Here is a 16,316-nt window from a genome sequence, read left to right as displayed (position 1 = left end):
AAAACTGGGTCCTGTTCAAGAGGTTCCATAGACAAGTGAACAGTGAGATAAACGCTGGCACAGGGCACCAGCTGAGTGCCCAGGGGACGGAAGAGGAACCCCGATTCTGCCTGAGGAAAGGTTCACAGGGGAACCAGGACAGTGATTCCTCCTCTCACACTTACCCTGGGCAACGGCAGCCCAGAAGAGGTTCTCCCCAAAAGCCAGAACTGCCTCTTTGGCTGGCATCTGTTTTAGCACCACTTATGAGTGGAAGGAAAAAGTACTTAAAATATGCCACCCTCTGGGACTTTTATTCCCTGTAAAACTGTCAGGCTTCTCACTCAGCTTTCTCTTTGGAATGAAGCGTTCTGGTTTATTTTGGCAACCAGAGGGAGCAACAAAGACCAACTTTCTCAGAGCCACATGGGTCCCTCCTATCAAAGCTATCTGCCTCTGTCCAGGGAGCCAGAGAAGCGCGTCCGGCTGCCTCGGACCCATCAAGGGGACCCTCTTTCAACAGTCTGACCCCTGACCATCCCTGCACAGAGAACACTGTAAGCTCAAAGGGACCACAAATAACAAGGTGCAAGGGGGAGGCACAAAGCTGTGGGGACGCCAGGGTAAGATGTCAGCTTTTCCCAATTCCCGTTCAGGGCACCAGAGCCAGGGGGTAGACGCTGGTCCCATGCGCTGGACTTCCCCACAGGAGAACTCAACACACACCTGTGGGAGTTTCATAGTGTGGCCTGAGGACACTGTATGTATATGTGTACTACATATGTTTTATTGTGACAAAGTACGCCTACCACGAGATTTATCATCTTAATCATGTTTAGGTGTACAGCAGCAGTCAGTACATTCAGTCTGTTGTGCCCCCATCACCCCGCTCCACCTTTTTCATCAGCGCAAGCTTGGAACACCACACGCATTAACAATAACTCCCCATTCCCCCTACACTTAGGCCCTGGTAACCTCTATTCCACTTTCTCTCTCTACGAATTTGACTATTTTAGGTACCTCAGATACGCCGAATGATACAATATTTGTCTTGGTGTATCTGGCTTACTTCACTTAGCATGTTGTCATGGCTCATCCACATTGTGGCATGGGTCAGAATTCCCTTCTTTTTAAGGCTGAATAATATTCCACTACATGTACACACACATTTTGTTTCTCCATTCCAAGGACATTTTCTATCACCAAGTTTATTGCGCTGGGATGCCTGCATTTTACATTAGGCCTGGTAAGCACCTGCCTCTGAGTTGATTTTCTACTGCAATTACAGTTCCTAACACATGACTCAGCATTCATTCATGAGCTTCATTTGCTAGGGTTTTATGTACTTTACTCTTGATTCTCCCTACAGTTGCTACGTCCCTTGCAGGCTGGAGCCTCATACCCTCCCACCCACCCCAACTTCTGCCACGGCGCCTGGGGTCCAGGCCTTGCTCATCTCTTACGCCTTGCTCATAATGCAAGTCTGCAACAAGTGGACCTTCAAGAAACACTTCCAGAAATGAATGGAGGATTAGTTAGTGCTTGAAATATACCACTTCTTGATTCTCGAAATGGTAAACAGAGCTCGGGAAGCCAAATTCACCTCCCTCCAAAAGCTAATCCATTCCAAATTCGAATCCTCGTATTTTCCTTCACTCTGAGCTTTAGCTCATCAGAAATTACAGGCTGATGGAGAGGAGGTACCTTAGCACCTGGAAGTTGCACACACAGCCTGGCCCAATGCTGCTCAAGCCTTTCCACTAAGAACATTCCGAGGAAAGAGTAAGCAAACCTCTGGGGACCAGAGGTAAGCTGGGGACTTACTGAGGTCTCAAACTGTTACCTGAAAAAGTGGTATGAATCTTATATTCTACTATGTTCATGCTTGGTTTTTAATATGAAAATGTTTAACTCTGGGCCCAGTAGTTGACAAGGAGGCATGTCCCAGCATTTCTAGGTATATAGCTGGGATTTACAATCTCTGAGCTAGTTTTGTAGCCATCTGACAGGTGACTCGGATGGACTAGCTACATCGTATCTGAAAAGGGCAAATAGTTTCTCCAGTATGAAAAGAGAGACTGGTTTGCAGTCTTGGAAAGCAAGGCACAGCCTGGGTTCACTCGTGGTACCCCAGGAATGACCTCTGTCCATTTGAAACCAGTAAGAAGTGACAAAGAGATATGGGAGAAAGCTAGAGACTGAGGGGTGAGCAATCAGCCAATCAGAGCAGAACTATAAATATTTAAAAGAGGTTACAATCCCTGGGGGTCAAACTCTTGTCACTGACATTTTTGTCTCTGAAGGTGGTGGAAGGTCTTTGTCTTAAGCTGTTGGGAATCCCTGTTGCAAGGCAGCCTTCATAGGAGATATTCAGAAAAAAAAGGAAACATCATTTCCATAAATGTTAAATTCTGTCCAAAATTTGTCTCTAGAGGATTCAAAAAGCATTCTTCACCTGAAGCTGCACTGTAGGGGTCTTTTCAATCTGTATTTTGGAAACCATGTTTTAAAAGCCTATGTTTTGGAGCTACCATTTTAAAAGCACAGCTAAGAACTGTTTCAGAGGTGGACCGGGTTTGTTCCATCACACCCTTCAACACCTCCCCGTGCCATTTCCTGGAGATGGTCATAAACATAGGTGGTGGGTGAGAAAGCCAGCAAGCGGGTGCCTTAGGCTCTTCTGCGGTTTCACCTTCTGCTCAGCGTCCCTGGGGAAGGCACTGGCCACAGGCCTGTTAACCACTCATCCCTTAACTCACTATGTTCCCACACAGGGCATTCAGAATCCCCCTGGAACGCCCAGAGGGGCCATCGTGAAGTTCCCCTGCATTCCTGAGCTTCTCCGTGGTGACTCAGGAGCTAGCCTCAGCGTCGACACCCCTCTCTCGAGTTGCCTTTTTCAAACAAAAAGATCCCAGAGCTGCAGCAAGGGTGGAATGCAAAGTTCTTAGACCAAGCATTAGAGCTTCCAGGTTCCAGTCCCAGCTCTGCCACTGCCACTGCCACCACCCCCTGGCCTGCTGGTTACCTCGGCCTGCTGCAGCTCCCCAGCTGCCCGGGACCACCCTGGCTCGGACCTTCTAAGGGCTGCAGTTTTCGTACCAGCTGAATTAGAGCCTCACTTGACCCTACTCTGTCTCAAAACCTTTGTTCTAAGGAGCTTCAAATTCTGGCAACCAGAATTACAGCCTCTGGGCCTTCCACAGGGCACTCAGCATGGAAAAATCTACAGCTAATAATAGTGCCTTGCATTTGTATGGCACTTTCTTCTCTTCAAAGTGCTTTTTAATCCATTACCACACTGAACAAAAAGGAAGTGAGAGACAGGCGGGGTGGAGAGGTTTTTCAAGACCAGACCCCATTCTCGTGGAGGGGCACCTCTTGTATCTCCACTGCCTCGCGGGCAGCAGATCCTTGCTCTGGTTGTCCTCTGTCCTCTCTGTGCCTCCCAGCCTCAGCGGGAGCAGACAGGAAAGCTCCACACTGTGAGAAGGCAGCCTGAGGTTTACAGAAATGGAAATGAAGCGACAATTCAGACCCATCAGGAAGCCCATGCCATAAAGGAAAATGAGTAACCAGCCTTCCCCTCCCCCCTTGTATTGGTTTGCCAAGTTTTCTCTCTTTTATGGCACACAGGCTCTTGAGGAGGCCTCACCTGCTGGATTTTGTACTAGCTGGATATTGATCTCAGAAAACAGAAACCAACAGAAAAAAATGCCAGTGACACATCATCAAACCAACTGTCTCCATCTCTGAGTGGAGAAAAGAGACGTCTGGTCTTTCACCAAGAATCTGGCCACCACCTACCACGTCTGTGTTGGTGATCTTGGCCAGCAGGTCTACCAGTGCATCACCAGTGAGTGAGCTGACGTCGTCATCCTGCTGGAGCCCACAGATGGCAGCTCCCACACTTCCAGTTGCAATCATCGATGGCGGGTACATGGCGAACTTAAAGTCTGAAAATGAGGGGCAGAAGGCTGGTCAGGGCACAGAAGAACTGGGACCAGGAGCTCCCCAGCTGAAGATACTCAGAAATAGGGTGGTGGTGGGTCAGCAGCACAAGTGACCCTGACCCCAGACACAACCTAGCCTACGTTTTTCCTTCACAGAGCGCCCTTTCTTTTTTTTGCCATCAGTGTGGCAGTTCCAGATTTAAAATGAGCATACTGAGGCAGGGAAGGTAGAGTGCACTCAGTGACTTCAGAGAGGGCTCGGGTCCCCAACCCCTCTGTCCCACAGTCCCGTGAGGGGTTTTCAGCTCTGGTGAAGCAGGAAGAATGAGACACGGTCCCCTCTGGGGGTGATGGCAGGAGCAGAGCAGGAGGTCTGAGACCAGCGCATATAATATAACCCATGTGCCATCCCAGGGAGACAAACAAAGGGCTCTAGATGTTAGGAGGAGGGACAAGTACAAGCTGGTAAAATGTTATGAAAAATAACACTGATGTGACTGTGCCATATTTTCTGGACAGATGTCAAGGACTAACATGGCCACAAACAAACAAATAAATAAACAAAAACAAACAATTTTCTTTAAAAAAGGAAATGAAGTGAGAGAAGCAGCAGTGGAGGGGATGGGGTGATGGAGGCCAAGTTTCACACAATTCCCAACATCTGGCCCAAAGCCGAAGGCCTGCAGGACATAGAGAAGCAGACCCATCTAACCAAGCACCCGAGAGCAACTACTATGCCCTACTCAGATGGAGGAGTTGGTTTAGATTGTATGGCTCTTGGGCCCAAAAACTCCCATTTTCTTGCTGGAAAAAAGTGGTTTGTAGATAGAAGTGTAAAATGAGGGTAAATTTGAGGGGTCCAAACCCCCTCCACTTCCATTTCTCCAAGAGCAAACACAAAGGGTGTTCCTGTGCTCAGCCTGGGAGCCCGAACCCCTTTTTCCTCTGAGCGCCACCCCAAAGGGGCTGCGTGGCCAAACACCGCCACTGCTCTGACCCTCGAGGGGAGGTAAGGACACCCACACCTTGCTCCTGGTCACAGTTGCCACCTACAACACCTACAGTCCCTTGCACGTTATATCCCCTTTAATCCACACTCAGCCACACAAGAAGTACAATTATTACCTAATGTGTGGAGGACAAACCTGAGACTTCTGAGCGTCTGCGCTGGTCTTACTCCTGCCTTGTGTACGTATGTTACAGAGGTCAGAGTTCCATCACTCATCCCCCTTAACGGTCCTAGGCTGTGCTATCTCTAGTGTTAGCATTACTCCAGTGGATAGAAGTGGAAGGAATCAGAGGTGTGGAGGGAAGCCATGCGTTGCACTTCAACTTACAGCATAAGCATTCGGTTGAACCTACAGAAACAGTTCAACCTAGTGTTTCCCCTTCTTCCGATACAGTGCCTGATTACAAAGCAGCCCACAGAAGCACTTTTATCTGTGACCCCACTGTCCTGCCTCCAGTCAGTGGTGTCCTTAAGAAACACTGCTGAACCAGGCACATCTCAGCTGAATCCCACCGACAGCGCGGCCTGGTCGTCTGACGGTCTTTCTCCTTGGCTTTCTTTTCTTAGCCCACTCACCATTTCCAACACTTAAGGGACAGGTATTATGATCTTCTACCCAAAGCCTGCTGTCTACTCACCCCTCACATCTCCATCCCCATGGACGGTGACGAAGCCGGCCTCCCTGCCTCCTGTTCTGCTGTAGGTCTCTTCCACATGGGGTCGTAGGGGTAGCTCTCTGCCCAATAACCTCATTAGCTTCCCCGTGATATTCATCTTGCAGAGGAGGAAGCCAGCCCATGGCCCTGGGCCCACAAAGGCCTGGGTGGGAGCATCTGGCAGCGAAGGGCAGGAGGGGATCCCTGGCCTCCCTTCCGTCTGCCCAGGCCTCAGACCTGGAAGCACACCACACGCGTGCCTACCTTTGCTGTCCCTCTGCACATAAAACCAACTCCTGTTTTAAGTTAATTAACTTCTGGAAATTGGGGGGACATAATGTTTGGTCTTGGGGTGCAGCAGCCACGACAATTGCCCAGAGGACTATAGCTCCCTTCTTGTTTTACTAAGAAAATGCTGAGGGGAATCCTCCTAGGGACTGTCCCGTCCCCCAAAATTGGGGAGCACTGTGTGCATGAATGTGGCTGCCTCTCGGCACCTCCGAGTAGCACAGACTAGGCACTGCTCCCATGAACAGAAGAACCACTGGGGGCCAGGCCAGCCACTGCACTGCTCCTCTGCCTGCCACCCTGTATGGCAGCGGACCAGTGTTCTCCGCTAGAGCCCTGAGCAACTGCCCAGCTCGCCTCTACCTAGTCAGACAGGAGGCAGCGCTCGCACTAAAAAGCCAGGTACAGACTGTGGGACCTTGTGCAAGTCACTTCCTCCCTCTGAGCCTCTGCAGTCCTATTTGTCTAATATGGGGTGGGGTTGGATCAGTGTTTTTTTCGAGCTTCCAGTTGCAACTCATTAATGGGTCATGAAATCCATTTGTGGGTCATGCCCAGCATTTTTTGTTACCATTTAATGGAACAGAACAGGATAGAAAGTATCAGGAAGTAGTGCATGGAGTAAGAGTAAACATTTTGAGAAACTTTTGTATCAGTCAGAGGTACACTTCTGTGTACCCTGAGTAACTGTTATAAAAAGTATTTCCTTCATGGTTTAGGTCAAAAAGTTTATAGAGACATTAGGCTGGCTAATCTCCTAGGTGCCTTCCAGCTCTAATTTGCTTTTCCTCAGAGATCTGGAATAAGAATGATTCCCAAAAAAAAAAACAAGGAAAAGACACTATATATAGCACGGCTTCCATCAGCCAGCAGTCACAAGGCATCTCTGTCCACAGAGCAGTGCCCCTTCCACATGGCACCAGGGGCTGCCCCAGGACCAACTCAGGGACACCCCCCTCTGCTCGCAGGGGAAACAACAGAGAAAAAAAAAACACACTAGAATGAAACATCTTGCAGTAGCTCTAGTTTGCAACCTCCACACTCACCCCTGGAAAGTTCTAGCCACCCCATTCAGCCATTCCTGGAAACCTTCAAACTTTGGCGATATAATTGCATTGAGAAAAGCTTACGATATCCACTTGGGTAAAGGGGGTAGAAAAATATATATGGGTGCTATGATCAATATTACAACCTTTCATAAATATATAAATACATATATACATCCACATAGGGAAGAACTAGGAGGACACACCGAAAGTGTCATGTAACTTTTCCTACCATTAAGTAGGGGAAATACAATTTTGTCAGTTTTCTTTTAGTGTTGTTTTACTTTAGCAAATAAAAAACAAATAAAGTTCTCTCAGAAATCTCTTCAGTCTTTTGGTCAAAAATGCCAAGAAGCTGTATGTTGGTGCAGAAGGCACACTCAGGGTGAAGTTCTCTCTTTCGTCTTGGCTGCCTGCCTAGAAAGGCGAGATGTTTGTGATTTTCTGAGACCCCTCCTTCTGAAGCAAAGTGAGAAGCAACTGATCCATTCTTATCGAGTTATTACATGTTTCTCCCTGTTCCAGGCAATGTGGAGGGTCTCCCCAAGGTGTAGATCCCAGTAACACGGCACAGCACACTGCATTCTAAGCAGTATGCTAGCTACACACTATGTGGGTAGTAACTTCTAAAAAAACTTTTCAACGAAACGGGGTGCTCAAGTGGATAGAAGTATTGGAGACACTCAGGAGGACTCTCCAAGGAGATGGGCAGGATTTGGAGAGCAGAGCCAAGAAGCTCCAAGAATTGGAAGGTAGAATATGTGGAGGCTGATATCCCACCACCAATAGCTGTGTGAAGCTGTGTTCCTGACCTCTCCGAGCCTGTTTCCTCACCTGTAAATAAGGATAATGCTTATACCCACCTCACAGGGTGGTTCTGAGGGTTAACTAAAGTAATCCATGTAGAAGCATCATGTCTGGCTCGTGATAAGCAATCCATCAGCCTCCACCACCACCATCATTGTCGTCACCACCACTATTCTTACCAGTGGAACCTCCTGTGGGATTGTGATGGATTCTGACTGCTGGAGAGTCTGTTCAGCAGGGGTGAGGAGAAAGGTGCCCAGCATCGCTGGCCTGCAGGCAGATGCTGAGAGCAGGCCCAGTGTGCAGGGGCTGGGGAGAAAGAGTGCTCTGTGCTGCCTGAAGAATCTTTCACTATTTCAGAGTTGTGGATGTGTCCCAGAAATGACCTCATAGAGTCCCTGATGCCTCCCGCTGATTTGTCAGGAGTGGGAGAAACTGAGGCCCCTCAGGGAAATAGAAAGAGGTCACAAGCAAACAATGAATGAAATACAGACGGTGGCAACTTTCTTCCCACTACAGCCCATATTCATCAAGGTGTAATTCACCTAGGGCCAAGGAATAATGCCCATACATTAGAAGCCTCAGGCATGACCTCCCCCTCCTGGTAAGGCGGTGGGAGCAAGGGGCACACCTGAGGGGAATCCAGCTCTAGTGACAAGCGCAGGCAGCTCTGGAGCGGTCTGCTCACTCGTCACGTGGCAGTATTAGGGAAAAAACAATGTAAAATTCATGTATTTCAAAACATTTCCTTTTATAGGTAAACCAATGGGATCTTGAGAGGTTAAGGGATTTCTCTAGTGTCTAATGCTGGACCTGGGGTTAAGATCGAGACCTTTGGACTCTGGACCCAGTGCTCTTTATAAAACTTACCAGAAGGTAGATACTCTTCAAGGTCACCTCCCACATCCCACTGAAGAACAGGGTTCTCTTTCCTATCAGAAGTGGAAGAAAAGTCGAGGAGAAAGAGCCCTGGCTCAGGAGTTGAAGAGATGGGTACTGCTAGTCCCAGAAAGCTGTGTGACCTGCACTTGCTGCCTAAACTTCGGAGGTCACCACAGGGCCTCCTCAGGCCCCACTGGGCTCCTGGCCAAGGGCAGTGAGATGTGCTCCACATTCGTCAGCTTGGTATCTGCACTTCTCGGTAATATTTCACTGAAGAAAGAGTTCTGAGCTAAACAGGTGTAAAACCATAAATGCCATGGCCCTGCCCGGTAAGTTCAGCGCAGATAGGTTTTGTCTGGTGGCCTAAGTACAAGAGCTGCGGCTTCGCTTTTGCTCACCACTAGGGGGCGAGAGAGACTTGTTCTGAGGAGGAAGAGAAACAGGCTGGGGCATTTTCCTCTTTCCCCCTTCTCCAACCTGCAGCCAGGTGGAAGTTTAACGCCAGAGAATCCAGGGCGCTCATTGGCCAATGAATGACGTGGGCAGCACGCACCTCACCTGCCACCCGAATAGGTTCAGCACACCCTGTCCTTGTGAGGCACAGATGACAGGTGACACATGAATGACAATTTGACTCCAGAGGCCTAGGTGGGAGGAGGACGAGAGGGAGAGGACTGGAGTGGCGAGCAACCTGCTCCTCATTCATCTTACAGCCAGACGGGAAGTGAGATAGCCCACATCACACTGCCTGTCCCCACAGGCGCACTTACAGAAGAACTGAGACTCACGGTTCTTCCCAGTTCAACATGCCACTTCCCCTCAGCCTCATGACCTCTCAGCTGTGGAGGCAGCTAGAGACTCAAAGACGGAACGGTGGTTTCAATTCTTCCTTCCTGGCAGCCATGACCACCACCCCTTTCTGGATCAGGAGCCAAGTCATCTAACCTCTCTGGGCCTCCACTGTCTTGCTATAATTATACGTGGTGATGGAAAGTCATGAAACACGTTTTGGTAAAGCCAGAAGGGCTGGGATAGCACATGGCTATTCACATGGGCTCAGGCCTTCTGGGGAGGCACCTGGGGGAGCTCGCCTGTGCAGGGCAAAACTAGCTAAGAGCAGTGCCTTGAGGTGGGGCTCCTAGACAAAAAGAGCTCGAAGATGTGGGGAGCCATGGGAAGGGAGGTTAAGCACCTCCACCCCCTCCCCCACACCAAGTTCAAACTCAATGCCATTGGCTCTTCTAGACTAACTGGAATCATCTGTTGAGCATGATATCATGCGTCAAGAATCTCCGAACACCAGAGTGAGGTCCTGAGTCATCTCAAATGGTCTGCTTTCCTCCTTTGCAGACCTGGGGGGCTCCACCATGACAGCTACGACCAGGGGCATGCTGAGGCTCAGTTCTGCTTCCCCAGGATCCAAGCTCTAGGAAAGGGAATGCCAAGAGCTGGTAGTTATGAAGGCCTCCACTGACCCCAAAAGCCTTCTCTTCACCCCAAAGCCTCCACTGATCAGGACAGCTTGTAAAGGAATACCAGGCAATCTGAGGCAGTCTCTCTTCCAGAAGCCATTGTAGGCTGAGCAGGGAAGGGAAGGCAGGCATTGCTCTGTCCATCCACCATCTTACCCTCCAGCCCCGAAAAGTAAGACTACCCTTCTCTCAGCCCCTCTGTACTCTATGGATCTCTCTTCCTCTCTCTCTCTCTCTCTCTCTCTCTCTCTCTCTCTCTCTCACACACACACACACACACACACACGTTCTCCACAGACTACACAACCACTGCCAGCTCTTTCACAACCAGCTTTTCCCATAAAGTAGCCACACAGCCTGAGGGTTGGCCACCATCTCGTCCGGACACCTGTGGGCCTCCAGACCTTGGCTGCAGGTGCTTCTTCAGCTCCAGAGTAGAACATCCAGGGCTGGGGGGAGGGAGGTGTGAGTGTAAGGAACAGGTTGCAGGGGCTTGGTGTCACCTACCTGTGGTTCTCAGTTAAGGGCCCCATAGTCCTGAGCACTCACCCACCTGTCACACCATTGCCCCAGAATGTGGAATGTCATCTACCCGGAGTGTGTTTCCTACAAGAAAAGCAGCCCTTGGCTTTTATACTGTCCGGCTGACTGCATAAACCTCCACTCAGTGGGGATTCTGTATGATTCAGTCATTCATACCAACTCAAGAGCAATGGGGAAAGAAATGCCTCACAAGACAGGCACATCCTTTCTAGACCCAGGACACTTCTGAGAACCTCCCTCTGCTCTGGTCACTCCACACCTGAGGCTTAGTACTTGGCACAGGGTTTTTCATTTGCTGAGAGGTGTTCTTTCTCCTATCCGTCCCCACCCCCCTGCCCAAAGACAGCTTAAGCCTTCCAAAAGGCAATCTTCATGACTTCCTCTGCCTCCTCTCAGACCCTGAATCCCAGGCTCCCTACTCTGGCCCCAAAGTTGGCAGCCACCCCAAGGATCTGGGCAAGGAGACCAGGTGTGGGGGATGGGATCTCCACTTTTAGAGAGTGGGCCTTTACAGAATCTGGGGAATCTACCCATGCCTGGATAATTCCACCCATCAGCCCTACCCCAATCAGAGATCAGAAAGAGGAGGAAGGGGTGGACAGACCCCAAAAGATCCGGCAGTCAAGAGACAAGTTCAAAGCAGAACTCTGGCTATCAACAGCTGGGCAATGGGGGAGCTTAGGGTCGGGGTCAGCTGTCCTAGGGCCAGAGAAAAAAAGAACTGGTGGACCCCCTCCCCCCAACACAGTGAATCATGACAAGGGAGAGGAAAGGGGCAGCAGGGCCTGGGAGACAAAATGACAGGTCAATGAGACCTGACCTCTAGGGCCCAGGCCAGACAGCAGGAGATGGGGGAAGCAAAAGAATGGCTACTGTCTAAAGGAAGCAAGGATCCACAAAGGCTCTAAAGAATGGCATGCAGGGCGGCTAACTCTCCCACCAGGGGGCACAGGGCACACACACACACCATGAGGCCCAAGGCCGTTCTGGACCTGGAAGTGAAGGACTAAAGAAAACCAGTAAGAGGAATCCTGAGCCCTGGAATTAGATGTGGGTGGCATGGAATCCTCTATTTAAACCAGCGAGGGCAGAGCACAGGGGTCCCACAGGAATTGGATGAGGGCAGCTGGAAAAGTAATCATATCCATCTCGGCTGGAACAGTTAAAATTGAAGGTGGTAGCATTTTCACAATTAGTACCATGGCACATCGAACCACATACACATTCCTTGGTTTACAAAGTACCTCCTTGCATATTCTGTCTTTCTGATTTTCATCTTCCTAATTACCCTGAAAAGGCTGCAGCATCGTGTATCAACAGGCGTGCTTTGCACATGAAGAAGCTGAGGTTCAGAGGTTAAGCAGCCTGCCCAAGGTCACCCAATGATAAGTAGCGAAGCCTGGCCTTTTGACCGTTTTGACCGTGAACACTAAGCATATACACTGTTGCATATTGTAAGATCACCTGTACATGCTCACAAATAACATGTAACAGATACTGAAAAAGTCAAGTGTCACCTATACAATTTGTACTACTCTTGGCAAACTTGAGCTGAACTCCTTGCCCCACTTACACCCCTCCCCCAGACCTCCTCACCCATCCCCACCCCACAAAAGATCTGCTAGATCGTTTACCTAATACTCTGACTGTGAAAATATGAACTCCTGAATCTCTCCCCGAAAAGAAATTGGCCAATGTTCAGTTTCATGAGACAGTATCAAACCACATCGCCTTTAGTTTATTAGAAAAACGCAAAGCAAATGGGCCCATAAGAACTACGTTATCAATTGTGGAATAAACATAGTGAGTGGAAAGGTTTTAACATGAAAAAGCCTGTTACTAGTTGCTATGTTAAAGCTATGTGAAAGGTGCAACCAGTGTAAAAACAGCAGCACATGGGGGGCATCAGAACCCCAAGGGAGCCAGCCAGGTTCATCCCCCCACCGAGCAGAGGGAACAGCTAGGAAGGAGGCAATAAATGCCCTACAGTAAAAGGAATTCCTTTGGCCTTCCTCACTACTTATCAGGGCAGGCAGTATATTTATCTTGACAGCGTTCCTTTCACCTGTATTCGTCCCCACCCCCCAAATTTCCTCTTGGGCTTATCTCCAGCCATCCCTTCCCTCAAGATTAAAGATTTAAACACAACCAGAGAGCAGTATATATAATCTTCAAAGAGCACTTTAGACATCATAAAGAGTATTTTAACAGGCACAATTTTTTTCTCTTACGCACCTGTCCTCATAAACCATTTATGAGTTCACCGAAGAAAGAGAATATGCCAGCTGAGATAAAGAAAAAACAGCCCACGAATGAAACCCTGGACTCTAGATTACTGGAGACCACCCCTCCGCTAAACCCCAAACCCATGGAAGTTGGTACCCCAGTCTGCCCCCCACCACCCTCAAAGGGCACAGGGGCCCTTCAGCCCCGCCCACCCCCACCCCATCCGGCCTGCTCCTACCAGTGGCACACAGAGCAATGAAGGTCTGGGCGTGCTTGCGGATCAAAGGCAACTTCTCACTGGGCTGGGGCAGCTTGCGCAGGATGTGCTCAATGAAGTCGTGAGGAGTGACAGCTGCCAGGTTCCACTTCAACTTCCCCAGCACCACCAGCTCCCACTCCTGGTGGGGAAGGGAGAAAAGTATAAAACCCACAGGCTGACTGGGTGTTGCTGGGACTGGGGGATGGGGGGAGGGTTGGGATCCAGACCAGTTTTAATGATGCTCATTAGGACGCTACGAGATTGTAAGGCGGCCTATTTGTCAAAGTGCCCCTAAAGCTTTGAAGTTGCTGACGGCTCTTCTTATGCTTCAAATGTCAGGCTCCACCGAAAATAATGAGCCCAGGTAGCGGTTGCCAAGATTCTACTTTCTTCTATTTCTTTTCCTCTCCAGCTCTCCCACCCCTACCCAACCGACTTCCATGCAATGCTGTTAACCTGCCCACCCAGAAAGTTGAACCTACAGTAAGATACTGCCAAGGTCATTGTGGCCCTTTGGGAGTAATTTATTGTATATGTCTCCATCGCTGGATTAATATTCTTTTTAATCCTCATGGAAAAATGATGCACACAGATCAAGCTCAAACTAAGGTTCCTTGGCCCAAATCCTTGGCAACCAATTAGCTTGCTTGCAGTTGGTGCCAAATAGTGCCATTTTTCTCTCTGCTGTTAAAACTTTCCCCTTGATACATAACACAGAAATCCTGGGGCACCCTTTCACCTAAGTGTTCCACAGGCCTTCGCCATTCTGACTTGAAGGACCAGGATGGTATTAGCAACCGCACCGTGTATGTAGCTGGAGGCGAGTCAGGGCAAGGTGCAGCTGCTTGTCTAGGGTCACAGAATCCCTTAGTGCAAATGCTGAGGGGGGCCAATATAACCCCATCTCTTTTGGGCCTTTCACCAGCAGCTCACATAGGAAAAAGCCTTGCTTCTCTCCCTTGTTGAGATACTTCTGGGGAATTGTGTTCAAAGTGAAACAAGCCAAAAAAGAAAACCTTAAGAACATGTAATCAGAGGGAAAAATCGGCCTCTCACTCAATTATCTTCAGAAGCATGAGAGGCAAAGCGCGGCTCCTCAGTGTAACCTGCTGTCCCATTCCCCAAGGAAGCTGACTCCTGGACATTTGCTAGGCTGGACATGGGCCCCAGCCCTCCTGCAGCACTGACTTTTGTGGCCGGGGAGGATTCCCTTCCCAGGGCCTTCTGGGATCAAGAGACGGGGAGTGGAAAAAGACAGGTTTGTTTGGGGTACCATAAATTAGCCTGGCTGGTTCAAGGAAAATTGGAGTGTCCTGAAGAACTCCTCAGTCCACCACTACATTGAAACAAATGAACGAACCACATGGAATATTCGTTTTCCTGGTCTCCCATGAGAAAAATAAACTGATTGTCAATTCTAACAATTTTTCTTTTGACAAGCTTTAAAGATTGTCTTGGCTTTTTACAGAGGATTGGGGTTTAAAAAAAATATCCAGGTAGACTACTGAACAACTGTGTTTTCTAAGATGTCTTGAAATTCCAGCCCTTCCTTCTCACAGCGGAATGTGAGTATAAACCACTCGTCTTGTACCATTATTAAAGGAAGCAGATCTCCCAGAAGAAAGCACCTTTCTGGGCCTCTCGGAGCAAACCAGAAGCAGGCGAAATCTGGCAGCGGTTCAAAGGTGAAGTCATTCAAGCCCCGCTACATTCTAGGCAATTCTCCCCCGCCCTTGCACATGTCTGCCACTAGATGGCAGCACAGCTCCAGAAAGGAAGGCCTTTCACAAAGAGCTCGGTCTTACTAGCAGCCAGTCAGCCCTGCGGACTGTGTGCAGGCCTTGTCACTAATGAGGAAAGGACGGTAAGAGGGGGCCCCTTTTCCGAACAGTGCAGAGAAAGGTGTGCAGACCACTGAAGGTGGGCCGCTGAGCCGCTCTACCATTCCACTGCTGCAACATGGACGTCTTAAGTGTGAAGCTGCAGGGAAAAAGAGTTAGATTGGGTGGGGAAAGGGTTTGCTGTCATGAAACCAGTCAAGAGAGGACCCCTGTGGTTGTACAGAGGTCACAGCCCCACTGGAGGCAGGAGTCCAAGCCTCAGCTTCCTCCAATGAGGGCCACATTTTGACTTTGCTCAAAAGTCAGTGAGCTGATATTTAGTGAATGGCTATCTATGTGCAGGTATCTTTAGACTATATAAATATGTAAGTCACTACCTTTGAACTCCGGGTTCTTAGGGGACACACCACAACACATTCCTATCATGTGAACACATTCCTGTCATGTGGAAAGTGGAACTGTTTTCTCAGAATTCAGTGACGGAAAATTTGGAATTTTATTAAAATGTTATCTCCATGAAGAGCTTATTCATTCGTGGATGTAGCCTCAGTCAGTACTTCTTAGCATAGTGTCTGGCACACAGTAGGAACACACACAAAAAAATCTCAGTTTAAAAGAGATATCTCCCATAAATGTGAAAATTCCAGTGGTGGGTAATTTTGCACCCCAAGAATTTGTTTGGAGAGCAGTGGGTAAAAGCAGAAGAGGCCAGGAGACAGCCTGAAGAGAGACAAGATGAAAGGAAGAAAGGGTACAGTCGTTACCAGCAGCTCCTGAGGCTTGATGGAGTTGTCGGTGTAAATGCACAATTTCTCTGCAGTCAGAGGGATGGTCTCCTTGAGTTTGGAGGCCAGGAACATGCAGACAGCACCCAGGAGCTGCAGGTGGGTCTTGGGAGTCGGAACCCCAGCCAAGAAGCGGTCCAGGTAATTCATGGCCAAAGGGAAGACCTCCTCCTCACACTTCTGTTCCTCACAGACCTACAATGTGGGAAAGAGTTGGGGCGGGGGGGTGGAAGGGGAGAAAATAGTATCAGGAAAAGAGAAAAAAGTGAAAAAGCACAATCTATGGAAAAAAAATAATTAATTTTTTATCGGGAGGGGGGAGGGGAGTAGACTATGTGGTAAGAATAAAGATGAGGAAATTGGGGTAAATCTAAATAGCCCTTCTGTGCAGTGGTATTTATTCCCCAGGAAACTAAAATAAGAGGTGAATTAAAGATCCAAAACCGAGAGGCAAAGAAATGCGCAGTAGCAGCCGCAGCCCCACGCCGCTCCCTTTGCCTACTCATTTTTTCGCTCACTCTAACTCACTCACTCTTTTTTGGATTTCGTCATCTTTTCAAAAAATCAATA

General features: G+C 48.9%; 1 protein-coding gene across 1 annotated transcript in view; it reads right to left on the bottom strand.

Moving 5' to 3' along the window:
* The window catches only part of CCND2 (cyclin D2), a 28,745-nt gene that overhangs the window by 10,534 nt on the left and 1,895 nt on the right, over nt 1-16,316 (bottom strand). The window contains exons 2-4 of the mRNA XM_019756926.2: nt 15,726-15,941; nt 13,100-13,259; nt 3,787-3,935 (exon numbers count right to left, since the gene is read on the bottom strand). Coding sequence (XP_019612485.1) covers nt 3,787-3,935; nt 13,100-13,259; nt 15,726-15,941 — 525 coding nt within the window. The remainder of the gene's footprint in view (nt 1-3,786; nt 3,936-13,099; nt 13,260-15,725; nt 15,942-16,316) is intronic.

The sequence above is a fragment of the Rhinolophus sinicus genome, linkage group LG02 (genome assembly GCF_036562045.2).
Source record: "Rhinolophus sinicus isolate RSC01 linkage group LG02, ASM3656204v1, whole genome shotgun sequence".
NCBI classification, from domain to species: Eukaryota; Metazoa; Chordata; class Mammalia; order Chiroptera; family Rhinolophidae; genus Rhinolophus; species Rhinolophus sinicus.
This window is presented reverse-complemented; position numbering and strand designations above follow the sequence as displayed.